Source organism: Oryctolagus cuniculus, chromosome 18, assembly GCF_051225735.1.
Source record: "Oryctolagus cuniculus isolate XC-2025 breed Fujian yellow rabbit chromosome 18, ASM5122573v1, whole genome shotgun sequence".
Taxonomy (NCBI): Eukaryota; Metazoa; Chordata; class Mammalia; order Lagomorpha; family Leporidae; genus Oryctolagus; species Oryctolagus cuniculus.
Genome location: NC_142884.1, coordinates 69,822,548 through 69,847,558, shown reverse-complemented (window position 1 = coordinate 69,847,558; position 25,011 = coordinate 69,822,548). Strand labels below are relative to the sequence as shown.

General features: G+C 48.1%; 1 protein-coding gene across 10 annotated transcripts in view; it reads left to right on the top strand.

Annotated features, from left to right (window-relative positions):
• The first annotated feature begins 2,442 nt into the window (after positions 1–2,442).
• ADAMTS18 (ADAM metallopeptidase with thrombospondin type 1 motif 18) overlaps positions 2,443–25,011 on the top strand; it is a 157,602-nt gene continuing 135,033 nt past the window's right edge. Inside the window, exons 1-3 of one of the 10 annotated variants that reach the window (XM_051847029.3) lie at positions 2,445–2,976; positions 3,076–3,163; positions 5,887–6,203. In XM_051847029.3, coding sequence (XP_051702989.3) covers positions 2,887–2,976; positions 3,076–3,163; positions 5,887–6,203 — 495 coding nt within the window. In that variant the 5' untranslated portion in view covers positions 2,445–2,886. The other 9 variants (XM_089319371.1, XM_089319369.1, XM_089319372.1 and 6 more) reach the window with 9 other exon arrangements.

Here is a 25,011-nt window from a genome sequence, read left to right as displayed (position 1 = left end):
TACATATTTATGGGTACATATGTTGTGTTTCAGTACATGTATACATCTCAGTGTAAACATAGCTACCTCTGCAAACATGTATCATTTCTTTAAAATGAAAGCATTCAAAGTTATTCTGGCTTTAAAAAAAAATAGAGAGGGGGGTGGAGTTGTGGTGCAACAGATTAAGCCACTGCTTATAAATCTGGCATCCTGTTGGAGCAGTGGGTCAAGTCCCAGCTGCTCCACTTCCAATCTAGCTCCTCACTAAAGTGCTTGGGAAAGCAGCAGACAACATGATGGTCCAAGTACTTGGGTTCCTGCCAGCCTCAAGGCAGTTCCAGATGGAGTTTCTGGCTTCTGGCTTTAGCCTGGCCAGGTCTGGTTTTTCCAGCCATTTGGGGAGTGAACCAGTGGAGGGAAGGTCCTCTGTCTCTCCTCTCTCTCTGACACTCTGCCTTTCAAATCAATACGTCTTTGACAAAGCATACAGTGTATTATCACCATCTGCAGTCACACCACATGTCTTCAGCCTCCCGGTTCCTTCTGTGTCCAGTGCTTCACTGAAGTCACATAAAGCACTTGGGTCTCCTACATCAGAATCACCCGCAGGCGACTCACACTTGGGCCTTACACTGGGTGCACTGAATGAGAACTTCGAGTGCCTATCACCCAGGAATCTGCATTTTAATCCAGCATCCCAGGGGAGCTGTTTGCATATTAAAACATGACACAGGATGTATGAAGTCACAGAAACATGGTGTCATGTGCACCTGCATGTAAAGCTCACTTATAAAGGGCTTGGAAAACATATTAATTCTTTTGATGGATTAGATGGATTCCTGTTTTAGGGATTAGAAAACAGAGTCCACAGGGCCTTACAAATATTGCTCAGGGTAACCCAAGCGCCACCCGGATTTTCTCACTGGGAGACGTTGCCTCATTCCCCCAGGCCTATGTTGTGCCCCCTTCTCTGCCTCTCTAGCCTGACCTTTACCTCTTCCCCACTGCACTCAATCACAGACTGTGTATGCTGAGCTGTCGCTTATTCTCAGCTGGGCTTGGAGCTCTTGTTAGCCCTCTGGGTACCCCTCGGTATCCCATCTACTTCCGCTGCCACCTCCTGGTACCAGACTTCGTGCTGTCAAGAGCGGCCTCATGTGTCCCTCTCTGGCCCTTCATGACCACTCCCTGGCCATGTGCACACTGAACCATGGTCCACATCATGTTTTATACTGCAGGCGATACTGCTGCCCACACACATGAATACAAAACAACTTCACGTAAACCTAGTGGTTTCCTGCATGCCTCACCCCAGTCTACAAGGTCCTACTGGCCTGGCCACCTGCCGTTTCTGCCTCTCTGTCCTGTAACTCTTCCATCTTGGTGCACACTTGCCCTAACAAGAGCTTCATTTATGTCATGGTTTTTAAAAAAATATTTATTTATTTGAAAACAGAGAGACAGAATCAGTCTCCGTAGGCTGGTTCATTCCTCAAATGGCCGCAGTGACAGGGCTGGACCCTGAAGAAGCCAGGAACCTGAAACTCTATTAGGGTCTCCCACATGGGTGGCAAGGGTGGGGCCATCTTCCACTGCTTTCCAGGTGTATCAGCAGGGATCTGGGTGGGAAGTGGAGCACCCAGGACACACATTGGTGTTTACATGTGATGCTGGTCTCCCAGGCATTAGGGTCACCTGCTATTTCACAACACCAGCTCCCATGCTCCCCTCTGCTCTTAGAAAACTGACCCGCGCTCTTGGGCATTATTTAAAATATTTCCTAATAGGTGCTTTACTCGTGTCTGTACACACCCACACGCATGGACATCTTTAACTTAGGAACTTCACTGTTTTCCTTGGTACCACCTTTGGTCATTCTGATTCTGTCACTGTTGCTGGGTTATCTAACACGGGGTCCTTCCACAGGGCTCAAAGGATCACTGCGCTCCTACGCGGGCTGAACAATAGAGCAAGCGCGCTATCTGTGGGGTGTCTGGGGAGAGGAGGAAAAAGACCCAGACCGGCGCTAGTTCGGGCCTTGCAGCTGTCCCCCATTTGCTCTTTCTGGCGGGACTGCTGGTTGTGAGGCGACCTTGAGCGCATCTGAGCCTCAGTTTCCTTATCAGGGGTTAATCCTTCCCACCTTACAGGGAACAGGCCGAGGCAGACGGCCAAAGACGGGAGGAGATCGCTCCAGGCGTTCAGGGGTGTGTGGAGAACGGCCAACGTCTCCACTCTGGCCGGACAGACTTGACCAGGAGAAGCCCGCACGGACTGCGAGAGAAGTGGGGCCGCCTACCTGAGCCTCCCCCTTCTCAGCTCATCTCGGGGGAGCTGAAATTACGTTTTCCAAGCCTGACCCGGGGCGCACCCCTCCCTCCCGGCGCCGCCGGCCCCTCCCTCCCCCTCACTCCCACCCGGCCTCCCCGCCCGCTTCGCCCCCTCCCTCGGAGCCGGAGCCCGGAATCCCACGCCCTTGCACCAGCCCGGGGGCTCGGACGAGCCCGGGAGCCGCTGGTCGCCAATCACCGCGCGGTGGAGAGGCGGGCGCTCGGCTCCGGCGCGCTGGGGAGCCAGCTGGCGCTGCTCTCCCCGGAGCCTCAGACGCTCCCACCGACACAGACAGACGCACAGACTGGCGGGCGGGCGGGCAGGCACCGACAGAGTCTCCCAGCCCTTTGCGCTGCAGCCCCGGCCCGCGGAGCCGCGAGCGAGCGCCGGGAGAAGGGAGGGCGCGCGGGCGGCCCGCGGAGCGGAGGCCCCGGGGCGCCCGCCCTGCTTGCGATGTGAACCGCGGCGGCTCCCACCTGGCGCCGCACCTGGGGCGCTGTGCTCCGGGCCGGCGGGGAGAATGCGCGCCGCTCGTGCGCTCCGCCCGCCGCGTCCGCCTGCCCGCACCTGACCATGGAGTGCGCCCTTCTGCTCGCGTGCGCCCTCGCTGCCGCGGGTTCCGGTCCTCCGTGGGGCCCGGCGGGACTGGGGCGCTTGGCCAAGGCAGGTGCCGCTGGGGGCGCGCGGAGAGCGGGTGGCAGGGGGCACCCGGCGGCAGCCCCAGCGCGCCCCTCACGCGCTCTGTCACCTTCTCTCTTGCAGGCGCTCCAGCTGTGCTGCCTCGGCTGTGCGTGGCTCACCGCAGCTTTAGCCAGTGACAGCAGCGGCGGCGGCGGCGGATTAAACGACGGTTCGTATTTGCGCTCCATCTCTAAGGGTCTCTGCAGCCACCTTGTCCTCCCCTAACACCTAAGAGAGACAAGATAGAAAAGCGTCCCCCCAACCCGGCAGATGTGTGCGGGGTTGGAATGGCTTGGTGTTTGGAGGGGTCGGGGGCGGTGTGACCAAGGCTCTGAATTTAGCAGAAGAGTCGATGCCTCAGGCTACCAGTCGCATAAAGGAGAAAAGTCTTTGCCTACTTCACGGCTTGCTGAGAAAAAGTAATCGCACCTGCAGTAAGCAATCCGACAGGAAGTGGGCATTGGCTGCAGGATTAATGATCAGCAGGCCCCTGGCGCATGTCCTTCCTCCCTGGGAAGTCCACCGAAACCAGTGCTTGGTGGGGGAGAGGATGCGAGCCCCCTCCCCGCTCCACCTCTGCTCCCTTCCTGCCTTTGCCTTCTCCTGTCCCCGATTTCCCAGGACTGTTTTGCAGAGAGGAAAGCAGGTAGCACCAGCTCCCCCGGTCCTTTTATCCCGGCCGAGGTTCCCCAGCCAGAAGCTCCCAGTGGCGCTGGCAAGGGAAAGCCTTGTTTCTCCCAGCTGCAGGGAAGCAGCCAACTCCTGACCCAAGGTGTCCAGCAGAACCTTGCTGTCCAGCCCGGAATTCCTCGAGGCCTTGGAATTTCAGCTTTGCAGGGTTTTCCCCTTGTCAGAGCCCTAGGGGTCATTTGGAGGGAGTGGGGGGATGGTGGCCTCCTGGCGGACTGCCAGGGAATGGATCAGAGCGTCCTAGCAATGAGCTCCTGGGAGATTCACACACTTTGTCCAGCCAGAGAGGCCACAGTTTTACAAACCACTCCTGAGAAGTCAGGATCCAGCGGCTGGAGACCCCTTCTGCCCCAGCCATCCCCAGCGAGGACCCCGTCTTTAGCTAGTTTCGGAGCCAGTGGATCGGATCCCTCTTGGCAGGGGGCTCCGGCTGCACCTGTGTCCATGGAAGGCTGAAGGCCCACCAGCCTGCCCATTCACCCCTGGGAAACTAATAGCAGGTGTCTGGGGGTGAGGACTTGGCATGCTGATTCCATGGAAGGCAGCCTGGAAAGCCCTCCCCCCTTCCCAAGTAAGAGCAGGCAGAATTTGAGGTGATTTGGGACAAGCAGGTAAGAAACAAGTTAGTGCAGAGTCTCTGGGGGTTACATCAAGGATAGTTTGCCTAAGTTAAGTTTTAGTTTGCTGGAGGGAGGAGGTGGGTTTGCTCTAAGAAAAACCTGCGCTTAATCAAGAGCCGTGTACCTGTAAAACAACACACCGGTGATTTTTAAGAAAAGGGAAATAGGACACATTCTGCTTGGATTTTTAAAAGAGAAAACTTTTTTTCCCCCAATTATTTTAACAATATGGGCGCCGATGACGAAGCCGTCTAGTTGAAGGAGAAAACGGGAGAGGTAGGCTTGAAAGCAGCCGAGAGAGCTGCCCAAGCAGTTGGTCGCAGACGGCTCAGATGCAGAAGGAAGCAGGTGAAGACTGTGGTATTGGAATTTTTGTTTTCAAACCATGTGAGCCTACTCGATATGTTGTTGCTTATTAATCCCTGTTAGCTGCCTTGCGGTTGGTCTGTTCCCCCCTTAGCTTTTCCTGGAGGGTGGAGCTGGTGGGCTGGGCTGGGGATGACTGTTGATTGTTTGGGGGAAAATGAAAATTGCTCTTCCTTTTCCTGGAGGATCCAAGTGACCCTGTGCTCCTGTTGAGTTATTCGGAATCTTTCTAAACGCTTCCTAAATCCGTTTCCGATAGTGTGACGCCAGCATGGAAATACAGAGTTAATGAGCAGAGGGCATCTTGCGAATCGTTTGAAGGGATGACGCTTTTTGGTCTTGGTGTTATATGAATGAAAACTCTGTGTGCTGGCTTTGCCTTTCAAATAGAAAATTGTTCTGGAGCCCCTCTTCTCTGGAACATGCAGCAATTAGCGCTGCTGCAGGGAGCCACGGGGAAGGTATTTCGAAACACGCTTTTCCAGGTCTGCTCTGGTCGGACACTCCCCCCAACAACATGTCTGAGCAGTTCCAAACCTCAGACTCTCGATGGTTCTGGCAGTTTGGGAGGCATTTGTATACCGAGGGTCTCTTTTATGCCTCCGATTAAATGGGATTGTTCCTGTGAATGCTCTCCATAGAATTCTAAAGGTGTTAAAAGAGTGGGAGTTTTGTTATCAGGCACAAAGGTGTTGGATATAGGAAGCTGGCGTGGTTCTGTTCCTTATCTGTACGATCATCTGAAATGACTCAAGACTGAGTTAACACTGGAAGTTTTACCTCTGCCAGAGAAATCGGTTCCCAATTCAGTTTCAACATGACATTCTTCCATCTCCTGGATTAAAATAGCCCCATTTATTGACGTTTGTGGCTCAAAATTAATTTGGTCTCCAAATATAAAATCACTTTTTATATATTGATGACTCCGTGGTTAATAGATTAAAAAAAAAAAGTCTGCCTCTGCAGGCCACACGAGTTGACATTTTCCCCTCTACCATCTTGACAGGGATCAAAAGTGTGCCAGACTTTGAGATACTGGAGCCCACTGTAGGGACCACAGGGGCCTCCCTCCTCCTCTTCGTGAGCTGCTTCAGTTGCCTGAGATCCGGGTGCAGGGCAGTAGGAACAAAGATACCGTTGAGCTGTGTCTTGCTCTCTGTCCACCTGTGGGCATGACGGGTGCTGGGCGCTGACGGCTGAACTTTTCCCATTGCAGGTTACGTCTTTGTCACGCCCGTAGAAGTGGACTCAGGCGGCTCGTATATCTCGCACGACATTTTGCACAGCGGCAGGAGAAAGCGATCAGCACAGGGTGCCAGGAGCTCCCTGCACTACCGATTTTCAGCATTTGGACAGGAACTCCACTTGGAACTTGAGCCCTCGGCGATTTTGAGCAGTCACTTTATTGTCCAGGTACTTGGAAGAGATGGTGCTTCGGAGACTCGGGAACCCGCAGTGCAGCCTTGCTTCTATCAGGGATTCATCAGAAATGACAGCTCCTCCTCTGTGGCGGTGTCCACGTGTGCCGGCTTGGTGAGTACAGCCCAGGCCGAGTGCATGTCTCCCCGTGGCGTTTGGTGTAACTCGAACTAACAGATGTCTGCAGTATTACATGTTCCTCGGGCCAGCTCCACACATTGACACTGTCAGCTTTGATACGCCTAATATTCGCAATTGAATTAATCTAATCTCCCAGAGAAAGGAAATAGAATAGAACTTTAATTACCATTTAGAACATTCTTTTGATGTTTAATGGTCTGGGCCTTTTCATTCTCCGTGTTTGAGACGATCCCCAAGGAAATTAACTTGATGAATGCCATTCGCTTTGCAAAGTCTTGGGAGACCAGGCGTTCTATAAATCTAACAAGCTGTGTGTCTACGTGGCTTTGAAATGGGAAAACTGTGTTTCAAGGCAAAAAAAATGTATTCAGCAACCCTGGACGGCCCAGCCTTCAGCTTGACTGAACCCGGGCCTTTGGTTGTCTTTTACCTGGCTGATGGTGTTGCCTGTTCATGTAAGACAGCCTTTGAGAATATGGTGTGCTCCTGTTGGAGTGCTGGCAGGATTATGTGTGGCATCCAGGGAGACAGAACGCTGCAAAGCGCTTGGGACAAAGTGTTGTTTCCTCTTGGTGTAATCCTCAACTGTCAATGTAAATGATACCTGTCTGAGGGCTCAGGCTGATGCACAAGGCAGTAAGTGGCGTTCTGGGTTGATTTCCTTCCGTGTTGCAATCACCAAGCATCCTGGACAGACAGCAGAGCGTATGTGTTGAGACGCATGGTGATCACGCTGTGGCTTGGCCAGCAGGTGGAAAGTGTGAGAAAGTATACTTGAGATTGTTAGAAGGGAGCCGGCGCACTGTGGCGGAGAACAAGCCGGGGTGGCTCAGGTGCCGGTGACCGAGGATTCTTGTATTCTTTGCTAGTTAAAACTTTCAGTGAAAAATTTTTTTAGCATGCCTGAAATGTAGCCAAGAGTTGTCACCCCAGCTTCAGTCACGATATCCATGGGTCGATTGGAAGGGTAAAGCAAAGACTGAACTCTGCCAGCTAAGCTTCACCATTCAAATGATGACTGTGGCTCACTAATGACCTTTGTATTACAACATGACTACACACATACATGTTCTGCACACACACACATGTGTGTGTGTACCCACATGAAAATATGACTCAATTTTTTTGTTTCTTTTTGTTTGTGGTTAGTCTCCTAGTGTTTATTTTATTTAAATAGCATTGCTCCTGTGACTCTTTCTCTTGCTTCTCTTGTTATCCTGAATTCTCCAGGAGTTCACATACCACATCAGCATGGCTTAAACTCCCAAACCACATACCAGTGGTACCAAACAGTCTCCCCGGGTTTGAATTCTCGTACCAACACTTCCTCGTAGGGCCTTCGACAAGTTGCACAGCTTCAGCGTGCGTTGGTTTGTTCATCTGTAAGATGGGATTAACAAGAGAAGTTAGTCCACGGGACGGTGGAGGTTAAATGGAAAGTGCTGCAGCGGTTCCTGGCAGGGCGGACAGGCTTCACAGCTGTTCTGTTTCCAGCAAAACTCAGCCTCGTTGTGTGCAGCTCTCCGAGGAGTCCGCCCTCCAGGAGTGGTTGGAAATCTGATCAGCTGTCTCCTCTTGCTGTGTATCAGGTTATGTCTCCGAAGGAAGAGATTCGCTTATGCGCAGGGAGCAAGTGATCACTCAGCACGTGAAAATAGAATAGCTTAAAGCTCTCCAGCATTGTGATGGGTGTGCAAGTGGTAGTTGACAACCGGATTGGCCTGTGTGGCAGCCTGCAGGAAACTGGAATGCTGAGACTCGGCTTGTGTCTACCTTACAGCAAGCCGGTTGCAAGTCCTGAGCTAATTACCCTTAGCTCTCTAGGTCTCAGGTTGCTCTCCTGAGCCATGTAAGATGATTTCTAGGATCTCTGCCCTCTCAAAGACTCTCACTGTGGTTCTCCAGTTGGTTGACCCTCGCAGAGTCTGCCTGCTGAGGCGTAGAGAGAGATGCCAGCATAACTCTGTTCTGTTAGCATGTCCATGCTCCACCAAACGGCCACAAAATGCAAACCCCTACACCCATACTCTCGAGAAAATCAGACAAAACAAGAACAAGGACAGAACCACAACTAGCAAGATGAGACTTTGTATAAATTTTATCCCCTTGTGTTGATGTTTAATGTATATTCAGAAACATAAAATGCACAGTCAGCATCTGTATCCATGGGCCATTCATTCAACACACTGCAGATCAAAATTGTTTTTAAAAATACCTGTGATGAACAAACACTTTTTTAAACATGATTCCCTAAATGGTACAGTATAATATCTATTTACAGAGTCCACATTGTGTTAGGTATTAAGTGATATAGGCATGACTGAATATGTATAGGAGGATATGCATAGATCATAAGTAAGTACTGTGTTTTATATAAGGAACCTGAGCTTCCGTCGATTTTGATATTTGTCAGGGGTCCTGGAAGAAATCACCCTAAGATACTAAGGGGTGACTCTATAGAGAAAATTGCAAAAATCCTGAGTATAGCTTAATGCATTTTCACAACATGCACACCCATGTATCACCAACCAGATCAAGGAGGACACTGTGCATGTTCCAGAAGACTCCCTGCTTCATTCCCGTCCCCATCACTACCCACCAGAGGGAACCACTAAACTATCTTGTAACATAGTTTAATTTTGCCTCTTTTAAATTTTTGCATAATTGAAATCAGAAGGTATTTATTATGCAACTAGAATCTTAAAGTATTTCTCTGTGTGAAGTTTCCACAGTGTTTCTATCAAGTTTGCTTCCAGTTGGAATCAAAGAATCGGTAAACATTCTTGTACTTGCCTTATGGTGAGCTTACAGACATAGTGTGACTTTGTGGGTACTGGAATGTTCAGCTTTAGTAGGTATCCTGGATGGGCTTTTCAAAGTGGTTGTAATAATTTATACTCAGTGCCCGTTTATGAGAATTCCAGGTACTTGACTTCCTCCCCAACACTTGATAGTGTCTGCTAGCCATTCTGATGGGTGGATAGGACGTGGTACCACCCTGTGGGTTTGGTCTGCATTGTTGGGATGGTCAGTGAAACTGAGTACCTTTTCTTAGGCTTGCTGACTCTCTCTACCCTGTATTGTCATATGTCTGTCTCAAATAGTGGATATAATCAAGAAAGAGTATAAATGTTGCAACCTAAATTGTGGTGTAGATTCCTTTCTCTTATTAGTAGGAATTGTGAGCAAAGACACTCGCCGACTTAACATCTTTGTTATTAGAGCTGTGCATCCCTAGTGGTGCATCTATTCTGTTATGGAAAAGTCTCAAGCAGAAATAATGAGTCCTGTGAGGTTCTCTGAGGTGCTATGAGGAGACACTTCACTGGGGACATGGAGAGACGGGGATGGAGAAGTAACTGCATAAGGAGGAAGAGTTGTTTTTTCTGGTTACTCATCAACATTGTTCAGTGTCTTTGACCAAGCAGGGGGTTCCTAAGTTGTCTGAAGTTAATTAGCAGCTATGACAATAGATTCAGAATAGTGGCTGGTTCAGAAGAGAGGAGAGGAACGAGACTGGGAGATAAACTGCTTTACTTCTAGGGTCTACATCGGGGTTCCTCTCAGAGTGGGGCTGCACCACCAGCCTCAGGATGGCTTCAGTTGGGGTAGCGGTCTCCTCGGGTGTATGCAGCGTGCATTGGGAAAGTAGTAAGTCAACTGTAAAGGCCTTGGCAAAGCACAGCAGTAAAGCTAACCATTATCCTGACTGCTAGGGAAACCTCAGGAGAAAGTCAGAGCTAGCAGGGCCACAGCCGTGCACACAGCAGTTCTTGCACATGCATGCAGGCATGTGTGCAGGCACACATGACCCGCCTAGGGTTTTTTCTGGCAGGGGATTTCCCTTAATTCAGAGTTAACTATGCTTGAAATATGTGTCGTGTTTTCTTGAAGTGCACCCCATCCCTCCGCTCAGCCGACAGGCCCCACTTTATCTGTTGCTTGCTTAGAATCATTGGTCAAACAAGAGCGGTAAGCCTTCTGCAGTGAATCCTGCCTATCCTTTTCATTTGAGGGTGACTTTTCAAAATGTGACCTAGACAAGGTCACGAGACCCCACTACACCTGGTAGTGTTACACTCTGTGGAGTGTTTGGGTTTGTACCCTTTGTCCTGGAATCTTGGGATTACAGATTAACTTAATAGAACCACTCTCTCTCATCTGTGTCCTTTCAGCTGCATCCAATCTCCCCCTGACCATGACCCTGAAGAGAAAGTCCTTGTGTCCAGCACGCTCATACTGTTGGAGCCAACTTTCTTAGGAATTTGACCTGTCTTACTTGATTTTGTTATCTGTTTTTTTTTTCTATTTTGTAACCCCCCCCCCAACAGATTTTTTAAAGATTTATTTATTTGGAAGATGGAGAGACATAGAAGGAGAGCTAGAAAGAGATCTTCTATCCATTGGTGCATTGCCCACATGTCCCCAAGAGTCAGGGACAGCCAAGACTGAAACTGGGAGCATCTAGGAGCTCCTGAAACCAGGAGCTCCATCCAGGTCACCCACAGGGATGCAATGGTCTCAAGGACTTGGGCCATCAGCTGCTGCCTCACAGGCATGTTAGCAAGACAGTGGATTGGAAATACAGGCAGAACTTGATCACAAGCACTATGATAGGAGACGTGGGCATCCCAAGTGGTAGCTTACCCTGCTGTGCCACAACCCTTGTCTCCTTTATTTTAAAAAATTACTTTATTTGAAAGGCAGAGACAGAGAAACAGATCTTCCTGTGCCAGTTTGCTCCTCAAATGACTTAAATAATCAGGGCTAGACCAGGCTGAAGCCAGGAGCCTGGAACTCCATCTGGGTCTCCCGGTGCAGACGGATGACAGAGACCTCCCAGGGGGAGCATTAGCCAGAAGGTGGAGACCATAAGCAGAGCCAGGATTTGAACTCGGACACTTCAGTATGGGATAGGGGCTTCCCAAGCAACTGCTGCACCAGGTGCCTGCCCTCTCTTAATTTTCTCTTCTGGCAGAACACATCTGTATCTTTCTTCCTGCGTACTCAAAGTTCTAGAAGACTTTTCTGCTCAAGAGCACTCTGCCCTGGTGGCCCTTTCTTGGTAGGACAGTGATTGCACAGTGCAAGCAGCAGCTCCAGCCTCGTGGGAGGTGCTGAGAAGGTGAATTCCTTCACCTGCAGCAGAAGTCAGGGGCTGGACTCAGAAATGCATATTTTTATTGTATTGTATTTTATTTATTTATTTTTGCCAGGCAGAGTTAGACAGAGAGAGAGAGAGTTATAGACAGTGAGAAAGAGACAGAGAGAAAGGTCTTCCCTCCATTGGTTCAATCCCCTAATGGCTGCCACGGACGGTGCTGCGCTGATCTGAAGCCAGGAGCCAGGTGCTTCCTCCTGGTCTCCATGCGAGTGCAGGGACTCAAGCACTTGGGCCATCCTCCACTGCCCTCCCGGGCCAAAGCAGAGAGCTGGACTGGAAGAGGAGCAACTGGGATAGAATCTGGTGCCCCAACTGGGACCAGAACCCAGGGTGCAGGCACCGCAGGTGGAGGATTAACCAAGTGAGCCACAACGCTGGCCAGAAATGTGTATTTTTAATTCTCTAGGTGATGGTGATACCTACTGATACTTGAGAGTCATATAATGGAGATGCTCAGGTTTTTGGAATTTACTGGAAGGATACATCGAATTTTTCTTTTTTTCAAGAACTATTTAGCAGCCTCTGTGTGTCGGGCACTGTGTATAGCATGGCAGACAATGATGTAAATGAGATGGGTGCTGGAACCAGGTCACAGAGCGTCCAGCCTGGAGAAGATGGAGCGGTAGTTGTAGACCTGCAGATGGCTGCTCTATTGTGAACCAAGCTGTGACTCAGGAGAACTCTGGAACAAGGAGTTCACAGGCCTGGTTTGAGAAATGGGGGTGCTGATGAAATTGTGCCAAACATGACCCTCTGAGAGCCTTCAAAGGCTCATCCATTAGTGAGGGGGCTTCAAAAAGTTCATAGAAAATGTGCGTTATGAAAACACGATGCATGGATTGCAACTTTGCTTGCACTAAAAATAAACTTGAAATATTCTACTGTTTCTATTTCCTGGAGAAGCGGGGTTAGTGGGGTGGCAAGAGAGAGCATTTTCTATCCAGGGATCATTCCCCAAATACCTGCAATGAAGCCAGCAGCTGAACTCAGTCCAGGTTTCCCAGGTGATGGAAACCCAACTATCGGAACCATCACGCCCGCTTCCTGGTGTCTGCCATTAAGGAAGACTGGAGTGAGAGCAGGACTCCTGCTGTGGCACTCTAGTGTAGTATGTGGGCATCCCAAGCAGCATCTTAACTGCTCTGCCAGATGCCCAACCCATTCTCCCTGTTGTTAAACCACAGATTTCTTAACGTCTTGTACCAGGGCTCTGCGGTTCACCATAAAAGAGCAAATCCTAGGTCTAAGATGATTTGGCCATTGTTAGTACCCAGCATGACTGACAGCCGTGTGCCCCAGTTCAGAACACACCTCTTGCTCATCAGACCCTAACCCGGACTGCATTCTTTGAGTGAAGATCAAGTGGAAAGGCACACAAAAGGTGTCACTTACTTTGCAGTTCTGCCTGGCTCTGTACACATGGGCACGTAAGCTCAGTAGGGCAGAGCTGCAGAGAGTGGTAAACTTTTGGTGTCCTGTGAGATGTTCTGCCCCATGTCCACCAGCTCATTGCTGTGTCAGAGACCGTAGGTGGAACGTGTTCCAGCATCGAGGCTACCCTGAGGATCTCCTCCAGCCCACATTCCTGATGCACCATCCAATTTTGTCACTTGGTTTTCCTGCGTTTCCTTTTTCTTTGTCCCCAACAATTAAGCCGCAAGTGGCATTTCTCCGTCATGGTTGGCTGCCCTAATGTCCCCATTGTATCTTTCTTTGGTGGTGGACTTTTTAGACTCCAACTGCAGGGACCCATTCTCCAGAGAGCCTGGGTCCCCGAAAGGAGCTTTGGAAGCAATTGTTTTTCAATAGGCGGCATGGATGCTTTGATCTCCCCTTTTCAAAAGTATTTTATGACTCAGAAAACTCAGTCATTGAGTTGTCTGTTGCTGGCCACTGCCTGCCAAGTAGTCTTTAGAAAGCTGATTTCCATTCATAAAAGGGCTGAAGTTAAATGACCTTAGTCCCAGGCAGGCAGAAAGAGACTAGCTGTGTTGCTCTGGAAGGTCGTGTTAGCCAGCGGGGTTTGTGGAATTACATACACCCCCTTGGAACTTTCCGGTCACTTGAGAGGATCATGTGAAATTAAGGATTAGGTTGGGTCATATTTACATGTTTTTGATACAAGCTGACCCAAATCAGAGCTGTTTTCTTAGGCTGTTGCCCAATTCATCAAGAGTAAAAAGACTTTTTTCCCCCCCTTTTGGCTCCTTTCCTCTAGTTGTCTTCAGACATAATTTAGGAAATTACTCACTTAGAGCAACACTTTGAGCAAAACACCAGGCCAAGCTCTTTGTTTAAAAAAAAAAAAAAAAGCCAAGGTTCTTGGCAACGAGCTGGACCCCTTGGTGACTAAGGGCAGGTTGAGGTGCCTCACAAGGGAGTCAGAAAGGCCCGCCTTCTCCCCATGCTGCCTGCCTGTGGGAGCATTGCTGTCCCCAGCGCCCCGTGCTGGGAGGATTGGGCTTCCTGTCTCTGTGCCTCAGGTTTCTCAGCTGTCGAGGGAGAAATGGTCAAGTTCTCTCGGAGGATTCGGAAGGCTTACATCCATTTGTAGCTGGACTCCCAGTTGGAGCTCATGTGTGATTGTTCTTGACTTAGAACTAGGAGAGGCTCTGGGAAGGAAATGGCCACTGAATTGAGGACACCCCCCACCCCCACCTTGGAGTATCTGAGCCCCTGGAACCAGGAGGAAAACACCTGGGTCTTGGCCGTCATCCAGGTGGCAATGTTGGTGGGTTTTGGGGGGGATAACATCTGCTTTGTCAATTATGAAGAACTAAAATGAGAGACTCAAAGAGGAGAATCAGCAAGTAGATGATGATTTGGGTCAAAGATAATGAGAGTGACTTCTGCACGGGGTTTGTGGATGCTCACTTGAAAGAAGAATTCTCAATGTGCAGGCTGAACAGAGTTCACACTGTGAACTACTGCTAGTCGTGATTTTGCATTAGTTGCCATTATGATATAACTTCTTCCATACAGGACTTCGCAGAATTAGCTGAGGCCAATCCTTACCACCCAGACAGGAGTGAGTTTTAGTCCAGACCAGATAAAAATAATTGCTAATATTTACCAAGCATATAAAGCGGTTGAAGTCGGAGACACAGGAACTAGGCCGTTTACCCAGCTATCTGAGGAACAAGGCTCTGTTTCGGATACCCATGTCCCACATCAGAGTTCTGGGTTCTGTCCTCTCTGACTCCTGACTCCAGCTTCCTGCTGGTGTGTGCTCTAGGAGGCAACAGGTGGTGGCTCAAGAACTTACGTTCCTGTTCTCTACATGGGAAATGCCCGTTGAGTTCTTACCTCCAACCTTGGTCCCAGATGGGCCATTGTGGGCATTTGGGGAGTGATCCAGTGGATAGGCCAGTGTATGTGTGTGTGCGTGTGCGTATGCGTGCTCTCTCTCTCTCTCTACCTCTCAAATAACTTGAAAACCTGGAAATCCAGAGCTATGTGTTTATAATACTTAACTACCAGGTGGTATAGTGATATTTAAGGTGTAAAGTAGCTTGTGTTTTCCCTACCAAGCACTTCAAAAAGACCTGGGCACTTAGGAACACAAGTACCTTTGTTCAGGCCCTACCACGGAAACTCCAGCATGCGTCCCAGTAGGGTCTGGGTGCTGATGTTTAATGAGGGAGACTCACAGAAGTGGGCTCGCTGTCTTGAAGGTGTGTGAGAAGAACCTTCTCGGTGGAAAGTCAGGACCACTGGAGAGTAGCTTTCAGCCATGTGAGAAGCATCTGTGATGGTTCACACACACACACACGTTACCCAGGATGGGTGCTCTCACTGTCACTGTTTGCTTGATTGTACTAAACAAGCCGAGTGACTGAGAACATACCCCTTGCATCCAGGCTCTCCACGAGCCTAAGACAGTGGCTTAGAAGAGTTCCCTTCTGCAGAGCCTATGCTTTGGTCAAATCGCATGGTTTCCCACCATCAGCAGTAAACAGTTGAAGAGAAAATGGTACTGATTAATTCCTGAAGGCCAAATATAAACAGGCCTAATGATAGCACTGCACATTAAAACTTCCAGGACCAAAAATATTTGCCTGGACTTCATACACATCGCTGTCCACAAACCCAGGAGTTCCTCTTCAGTAACATCAAGTTATTTTTCCCTGGAAGCCCGTTCCCACGGTTTTTCTATCCAATTACAGGGCAGAACACACTAAATACCATAATACAAGTCTGGTCAGAGTGTTCTGTCTGGACGGCATGTGCACCTCTCCTGAAGGGAGACCTTTGATGTATCTCAGGATTTTACTTTCAGCTGAATTCCTTTGATTACTTATTCATTACACTGAGCTTTGCAATATTTCTTCTGCCCTTATTATAACTGCAAGTCAAGGGGGCCTGCTTGCTGACATAAATTATAAATTACAGAGCACACATCACTCGTTGGCTAGGAGTCAGCTCTGGGCTCCCCCTTACTGGAAAGACAGTCCTTAGGAGGGACTGACATAAGCTGGTGAAGGAGATTATCTCTGCTGGTTTACCAAGCGCTGGAGCTTCAGAACACGGTGTGGTGCGTTTGTGTGGCTGTGGGTTCACCCTGGGATTCGGCAATTCCCCATCTCACTGTCCCATTTCACTTTGCCACTTCCAGCAGTCAAATGTAGAATTACCTAAAGTTAATCACTCTGTGGGTAGTTCGTGAAGGCAGGGTTTTTTTTTTCTTTTTCTTTTTTTAGTGACCGAGTCTAGGTTGGTTTTACCCAGATCGGAGAAGTGATGGGAATGGTATTGAAATGCACCGTCACCCTCTCAATAAGCTAATGTCTAGTTCTACAGGTTAGCGTTCCATAGTCAGCGTTTCCCAGTGAAATGCCTGGATGTAGGATGAATTCCATCCCTACAAAATATTTCCCTTTGTGTGTGAAATAAATGCCAGCCTCTGTCTCAAATTACATATTTAATTCTGTTATTGGTGACTTAAAAATAAATGTGGAACAATGATTCATAGTGCAGGAAGCTTTAAAAAAAAGAAAAATTGCAGACGCTCATGCGCTGATCCCACCCAAATCGAGGAACACAGTGTCTGAGGACGGGGCTGGTGTGCGTGTGTCTTTGAAGACTCTCGGGCTGGTGCTCGTGGACAGTGAAGGCAGAGGATGCATGGGCCAGGTGAACATCAGGCGTGGGAGAGATGTGCTTACGTCAGAAGTGCCGTGTGCATTAGGCACAGCTGTCTGGGATTTCAGTAGACCAGTCTCATTCGCTAGTGATGAGGTCTTGCAGAAATTATTCTTTGGGAAAACCTTTTATTTTGAAATAATTTAGGCTCACCAGAAGATAGAAAAAAATGATCCTGAGAGTTCCCATGTATCCTTTCCCCAGTTTTGAGAAATTATCGAATTATCTAAGAATAGCTTCCTTGTCTGTAGAGATTTAAAAAAAAAAAAAAAACTTCAAAGGGCTGCAGTGAGAATTAAATGAGATAATGTATAAAAAATGTAGGAGGCGGAATTCCAAATTGCCCTCCAAGATTCCTGAATTCTGGTGTGTGCATACCACCCTCAGTTACTGTGTCAGCAGCTGGTCTACCACTGCTGGGCGGGGTTGTTGCTGAGGCAGGTAGGACTCAGTCAGTTGGCTTTGAGATAGAGAGGTTTTCCAGGTACACCTGGCTTGAGCACACGAGGCCTTTACACTGCTGTGTGTCTGGAGGTCGGAGACCGGAGAAGTTAGAGGATCAGAGCTAGGGGGGTTCGCCATGGGACAGATGCTCCCAGAGCACTCTGGGCACAGGAGGGGCCGTGCTACCAGGAATGGGCAGGCTTGCCCTGAGTAGCCTTTAACTGACAGCAAGGAAACAGGGCCTCTGTCCCTCAACGGGAAGCAGCTGAATTCTGACAGCAGCCTCATTGAGCCTGGAGGTGGATTCTTTCCCAGAGCTCCCAGGAAGGGATGCAGCCTGGCTGACGTCCTGATCTTGGCCTTAGGAAACCCTGACGGAGAATGCACACACAGCTGTGCGTTAGTAGTCGGGTATTTTTAAGCTGCTAAATGTGCACTCATCTGTTAAGCAGCAGGAGAAAACAAATGCAGAAAATGCCTGTAGGGCTCACCCTGCAGCTGCTAGTCAAGGCTGTGTTGGCCTTTTCCTGTTTCAGGTTGGTGGTAAGCTCAAACCATCAGGTTGGCTGCTCTTGGTACCTGAGACAGGTGAGGCAGTGTGTCCAAGGAAAAAAAGCAAGTGTCCGCCGGCTGCTTAGGGAACAGTCCTGTTTAGTGTGGAGGTTCTGAGTGCATATTACTGATATGTTGGGCTGGGTACTTCTTTCCTGCTGGGGCTGCTTGTGGGCTGTTGAGCAGCTTAGCTGGTTTCTACCCGTTAGATGCCAGTGGAGCCCTCATTTGTAGCAACCAAAAATGCCTTCTGGAGGGCCCTGTGGTCCCCACTTGAGAGCCATTGACCTTACAGTCACAAAATGGCTTTTAAGTAAGAGGCATTTCTGTATGTTTTTCCCCCTAGACTGTATATCCTATTGATTTCAGTGTCATTAAGAATAATGGTTGCTGCCACCAGAGACTCTGAGAGCATCCCATCTGGGCAGTGGTTCCTGTCATAGCTGCTCCACTTCTGATCCAAGTCCCTGCTAATGGTCTGGGAAAGGCAGTAGAAGATGGCCCAGGTGCTCGGACCCCGCACCCTCGTGGGAGAAATGGACGAAGCTCCTGACCTCTGGCTTCAGCCTGGCTTAGCCCTGGCCATTGCAGCCATCTGGGGAGTAAACCAGGGGCCTGAAGATTCTCCCTCTCTCTTTATCTTCATCCCTTTCTCTCTGGTACTCAGCTTTCAAATAAATAAAAAACCTTTAAGGAAAGAATAATGATTGCAGATTTTACACCCAACTTTGAGAAACTTGGCTTCTGAGACTGTGAATGGTGTATGGGAACTGGGAGTAGATTGAATGGCAGCTGAAAAATCATCTGGGAATGTTTTAAAAGATGTGTATTTGCTTTTGAATCTCACAGCATGCCAATCAAGACTACTGAAAATAATTGGATCTGTAAAAAAAATATATTTATAATAAAGCTTACTCTTAAATTCTTGAGAGGAAAGGGGCTTAACCATATGGACATATATTAGAAATGTGGATTCTATTCTGGATTGTCAGTTGACCTCAGATCAAAGTGAGATGCCTTTTAGATTCTCCTGACCTATACAAATGGGGGCTATGGGCACCTCCGGGAATGAAATCAGAAGTTTTTCTTGATTTATCCATGCAGGCTCCTGTCTGAGAACCTTGTAAAGGAATACTTAGTTTTTTATTGCATGTGGTTGGATCATTTTCATACTTATTTTAAAATGGCCACTCTGCTTGAAGAGGCCAGAAGCTCTGTTTTAATTGGAATGCTAGACATGGACCCTAGTTTTGTCTTCTCTGTGGATTCAACAACTGACACTTCTCTGGTATCCCTTCCTTGAATGAGCCCATCAGCAAATGGGGATTAGTTCACTGGTGTTAATATTATTAGCTTTCTATAAGTTATTTAATCTCCTTATAAATACACCAAGTGCTCTGCAAGTCCTCTTTGTTTTCCTCTATGCAGTCCACCCAGTCACCCACCCTTCTAACCCAAAGCATGGATTTCCAACCTCATATGTGCCCTTCGTAGTATAGTGTACTGTGGAATAACAAAAACTACAGCTCCTAAACTCTAGGACAGTCCAGGGTCAGGGTGGGCATTAATGATGTCATGAATGTGGATTCATGAGGACAGGGAAACGGAAGTTATATTATGGTTGTTTCAAGTACCATTGAGCACATGCAAGGAAGTGATTGAACTAAACTTTAATATGGTGGGTAAGCAATATGAGTGATGGCATTTGCTCTCAAGAATACACACACACACACACACACACACATCAGATGACCCTACATAAGTGCATGTGGGTTTCATTGCTCACAAGCCAGTTCAAAATAGGCCCAATTCTGGCCACTCTTTGTCACCTCCACTGCCGTACTGGGGTCTGCATTACTCTCTTGCCTGGATGCCTGTGACAGCTTTAGCTGATGAGTCTCCTGTGTGTTCCTCTCACAGCAGCTGGATCACTGAACTTTCTTCCTCTCTGGCAGCTAGTGGCTTTCCACGGGTCAGGGTCTGTCGTCCAGATTCCGTGCCAGGGCTTAGAAGACCCTGTGTCATCCGCCCCTTCAACCTGACTTCACATCTCTAACCTCACTGTACACTGGACCCCACCCCTGTGGCATCACTGCCTTCCAGTGCCCCCCCGACACCCCTGCTTCAGTGGTTTGCATTTCGAATGCTCTCCTCCTGGGTGTCCATCTTTACTTGGTTTACTTCTGTGAGCAAAGGCCATCCTTGCAGAAAATTCTGCCTCACCCCTCTGTCACTTCTCATCCTGTTTTATTTTTCTTCATGCTACTCATCACTCATCGCCTGACTGACTTATTCATTGTCCCGTGCATGTAGTCCTCCCCTCTGCTGTACCTGTTGTCTGAGATCTGGGGCTTTTTATCTCTGCTGTTCATTACTGTAGTTCAAGTGGCTAGAATACTTCCTGGAAAATGAAGGATACTCAGTTCACATGGGCTGTATGAATGTATTTAATCATTATCCTAGAAATTTAGAAATAGGTTGATCCTATGTGTGGAAGACACCATGAATTGAATATTTCTCATTCAGGAAAAAGCATTAGTTGAATGTCTTCGATGTACAAGCTAGATTTGGGGATTCAGAAATGGGAGTAGCTACTTAGAACTTTTTATTTATTTATTTAAAAGATGATGTTACAGAGAAAGATGGAGAGACAGAGGAGATCGATCATCCATCTGCTGGTTCGCTCCCCACAGGGCCACAGTGGCCACAGCTGGGCCGATCTGAAGCCAGGAGCTTCTTCCAGGGTGTAGCAGCTCAAGGTCTTTGGCCATCTGCTGCTGCTTTCCCAGGCACATTAGCAGGGAGCTGGATCAGAAGTGGAGCAGCTGGGAATTGAACCAGCACCCGTATGGGATGCTGGTACCCCAAGAGGTGGCTTTACCTGCTACACCACAGTGCTGGCCCCTAATTATACTTGATCTTAGCCAAAAGACCAAGAAGTGATTGGTCGCTACTTATAACTTCTTATAACCTGCCCAAAATCCATCTTCCTATTCTGTTGATGAAACATTACAGCTTGCTTTGGGGGCCTACCGTCCCCTGCCTCTGGGACTGGTAGGGAGGGAGAAGGGTGGAGGTGACACGTTGTGTGCATAGAGAACACCTGATAGCCTCGTCCAGTGAGGGGTTGAGGGATAAACGTAACAGGAACAGAGCCACTAACATGAAATTCTGGTACTTGAAGGGGTAGCAAAGAGGCTAAGAGGTGAGCCCAGGGCTGCAAGTGCTCATTGTGCCAGCTGAGAATAGGGTCGTCACAGCCCTGATGTCTAGCTATGCCTGAATTCCAAGTACACTGGGATTTCTACACAAAGGAATCATAAACCCTTTTCTTTTGTTAATCTACTTTTAGTTTAGTGGCGGTCACTTTGAGATAAAAATGCAAACTATAATAGAAATGATTTATAGACACACTACAGAGAGCTCATGGTCTCGTAGGGGAAACAAGAAAGCATAAGACAACTAGGACATCGAACACAGAGTGGCTGACAGGTAAATGCAGTGAGTGATTTGCCTGCATGCTCCATAATTCATATGGGTGCAGTGCCCATATCACAGAGTATTAAGCATCTAGCGTTGTCAGTATTTGTTTGTAATAGCGCATCTTGGATACATTACCTGTCTTGTTGATTCACTACTTTGTATGTCGACTGTCCCGTGAGCACACAGCTCTCTGTGGCTGCTAACAGTGACTGCAGATGGCGTTAAAGCAGTAAGTGCACGTGAGCGCCCTTCGTGCCTGGAGGAAACAGCGGCTTTGTGGTTGGCTTGAAGGATGACTTCACACCTGGCAACCACTTTTTTTTTTTTTTTTTGACAGGGTGGACAGTGAGAGAGACAGAGAGAAAGGTCTTCCTTTGCCGTTGGTTCACCCTCCAATGGCTGCCATGGCTGGCACGCTACAGCCGGTGCACCACACTGATCTGAAGCCTGGAGCCAGGTGCTTCTCCTGGTTTCCCATGGGGTGCAGGGCCCAAGCACCTGGGCCATCCTCCACTGCACTCCCTGGCCACAGCAGAGGGCTGGCCTGGAAGAGGGGCAACCAGGACAGAATCCGGCACCCCGACCAGGACTAGAACCCCGGGGTGCTGGTGCTGTAGGCGGAGGATTAGCCTATTGAGCCACAGCGCCGGCCCAGGCAACCACCTCTAATTGATGTCTTTGGACGGTGGCGTGTGGGGCCACGTTGTAAACCAAGAAGGCTTATCGATGGATTGCATTACTCAACATGCATATGCAGTTCATTTGTATCTTTGAAAATTTTTATTTTAATGCATCTAATTTTAGTGAGCACTAGATTTGTATTTCCAAATAATGATAGCATAACCCGTTTTGTTCCCTATGGAAACTCTTTTTTCTCTCTTTTTTTTTTTTGTTTTGTTTTGTGCCTGGAGCCCCACTTCCTCTTTGATCTAGTGCAGTGCTGTCCAGTAGAAACAAAACACAGGCCAACATATATAATTTTAAGTTTTCTGGAAGCCACATTAAAAAAAAAGGAAAAAGAAATGAGTAAAATGTGTTATATTTTATTTAATCTACTGTATGAGAAATATTTCACAATATAATCGATGCAGTGATAGAGATACTTTGCTTTATTTTTCACATGAGTCATCAGAATCCAGTGTGCATTTTATAGTTGCCGAACATTCAGTGCAGACCAGCTACATCAGGAACCTGGTAAGTGGCGACCAGCCAGGACGGAACAGATGGACTATTTCCAGTCCAGAAGCTCCATACCGTCTGCAGTGAAAGCGGAAGGCAAGAGGGGGCCCCTTTTTATTGCCTGGTATACTAGCACTGTCTTCCAAACAGCAATGTTAGAGGATACTCAGTTTTCAGTCACGTGCTGTTTTGTGTCGAAAGGGTGATATTTTGGTTTGGATGCACTTGGTCATTATACAATTACATAGAAAATTATACAGTTCTAATGGTGAAAACCAGATTTAAAATAAGGATACTGAATTAAATAGTTCCCTTGATAATAAGGGAAAGATATTTTGTTTCAAAAAATTTCAGAATTTACATGCTGAATTTCTTATAAATTTCTTCTGAATTTGGTTGAAGTTTATTAGTTAAATTAACTTGAGCTTTTTTTTTTTTTTTTTTTTGCTGTAAATGGAAACTTCCTTATTAAATGGCAGCTTTATGGTTGGTCTTCATAACTTCCCTGGTTATATGCATAACGTATTTAGGGGGCTGGCGTTGTGGTGCAGCAGGTTAAAGCCCTGGCCTGAAGCACCAGCATCCCACATGGGCACCGGTTCTAGTCCCAGCTTCTCCTCTTCCGCTCCAGCTCTCTGCTATGGCCTGGGAGAGCAGTGGAAGATGGCCCAAGTCCTTGGGCCCCTGCACCCACATGGGGAACCCGGAAGAAGCTCCTGGCTCCTGACTTCAGATCAGCGCAGCTCCTGCCATTGCAGCCAACTGGGGAGTGAACCAGTGGATGGAAGACCTCTCTCTCTGTCTCTACCTCTCTGTGTGACTCTGTCTTTTAAACAAATAAAATAAATTTTAAAAAAGTTAGGAAGCAAAGCAGAATACCCGCATCATTTTAAAAGGATCTACAGTCAAGAAAATAGAAGCTAATGTCACACTGTGGTAAATTTCCTCCCCTAGGAGAAGAATCCAGTGACAGAAGCACTCCATGGCAGTGTACATTCGCGGACACATCATATCTGACTTGGGATTTATTTAATGTCTCCGAAAACTTAGTGATCTTGATCTGTTCCTGCTCAGAGATCATTTGGCAAAGTTGTGTTACTGCCAGCAGTGGCAGCTGAGGCAGGCAGGTTCCCTGGAAGGGCAGGAAAAGTCAGCCTGTTAGAATCATTTCTCCATGCTCTGCAGAAAGTGCGGCTTTGCCCATACCTGCAGAGTTAGAGTCTGACCCTGGTTCTGATGTTGTGTTCCTTTGTGGAGTCCCGGCTTCCTTAGATGAGCAAAGCAAGAAGAGAGTTTGCTCAGAATGCTTCATAGTGAAAGCAGGTGGGCTTCACAGGAAGCGGGGGGCTGGGGGGCTGGGGGGGCTCTGGCAGGTGTCTCTTCCTCCTCTTTTTATTCTTGCTGGTGGGCGGAGCACAAGAGGGCCAGGGATTTGCAGAGAACAGTAGGTTCAAAGACTGATGGAAAATGAGTATTATGTAAAAATATCTGTGGATTTCCAAAAATTTTTGCACCAGAATAAACTATAATTTTGTTTCTCAGTGAACTGTGTGAAGCACCCTCATGCAGATGAATGTGGGTACCTGTGTTCTGGCTTTCAACAGATTCACGTTGGGGAAGGCCACCTTCTTTATTCAGTTTACTGATTCATATATTAATTTCATCTAGAAGCAGCTCACAGGCACACCCAAAATGATATTTAAATATGCGGGCATCCTGTGTCCCTCCTCCCCAGAGTGGCGTATGATATTACTATCTTTGTTTTTTTCACCTTCTTTGCTAAGGCTGACTTTGAATCTGTTTTTTGGATACTCCACTTGTCCCTTTTACTTGGTAATGTGATTATTGCAATGTCTGCTCCCGTACTAGGTGGCTGATGTTATGAGGGCATGAAAGTCACAACGATATATTAATGTCATCAGATATGACTTAAAATATAGAAATAATTCCAGTCAACTCATCTGCACGTGAATAGAGATTGACTGTCATCCAGCAGGTCCGATACTGTCTCAGGATTCAGTGTAGCCTAGTAGCACTGGACAGGGGCATTGGTGTGAGAATCCAGTGTGGGTTCTTTGTTAGTGGGTGATCAGGAGAGTTCTCAGTGGTGAGTTCCCCTTGGGAGAAGGACCTGAGGACAGACACAAGGGCACAAGGGAAGCAATGGTGGGGCCATGCTGGGGGAGAGCACCCCGGGAGAGACCCTGTAGCGGGAAATGACTGGTGCCTTCCCGAAGCCCCAGTTGCTCCCATATGTGTCTATCATCACAGAAAGTCACTGCTGTCATGCTCCCTCCTATTGTTCGTCACCTGAAACAGGCAGGAAATACTGGTGCTTCATGGGACTTCGTAGGAAAATGGGGGTTTCAGCTGCAATAAATGAGTCAGATTGAAATGATGTGCTGGCCATCCAAAATTGCTGGACAACAAATGGATTATGTGCAAAGTCCACGATATGATATTTCTGGCTATGCTTTGAGGTTGGATAACAAAAAGGAAGGTTCGGGAAATACTGCTTGCACTGGATGTGTTCTGTTGCCTTGTTGACTGGCAGGAAGAAGGTGTTCTCAGCTACCTGTACTCTGCGGTTTGCTTCCGCCCAACTTTGAAGAGGAAGCTCCAGCGTTATTTGTTGCTCTTCCTCCTCTCTGATGCTCAGTTGTCTTTAACGTTTTACTTGAGAGACAGGCTCATGCATGTGTGCACACACACATACACACACACACACACACATACTCCACACTCCACACACAGTGTCCATCTGCTGCTTCACTCTGCAATGACCAGGGCTGGGCTGGGACAGAACTGGGAGCTCAG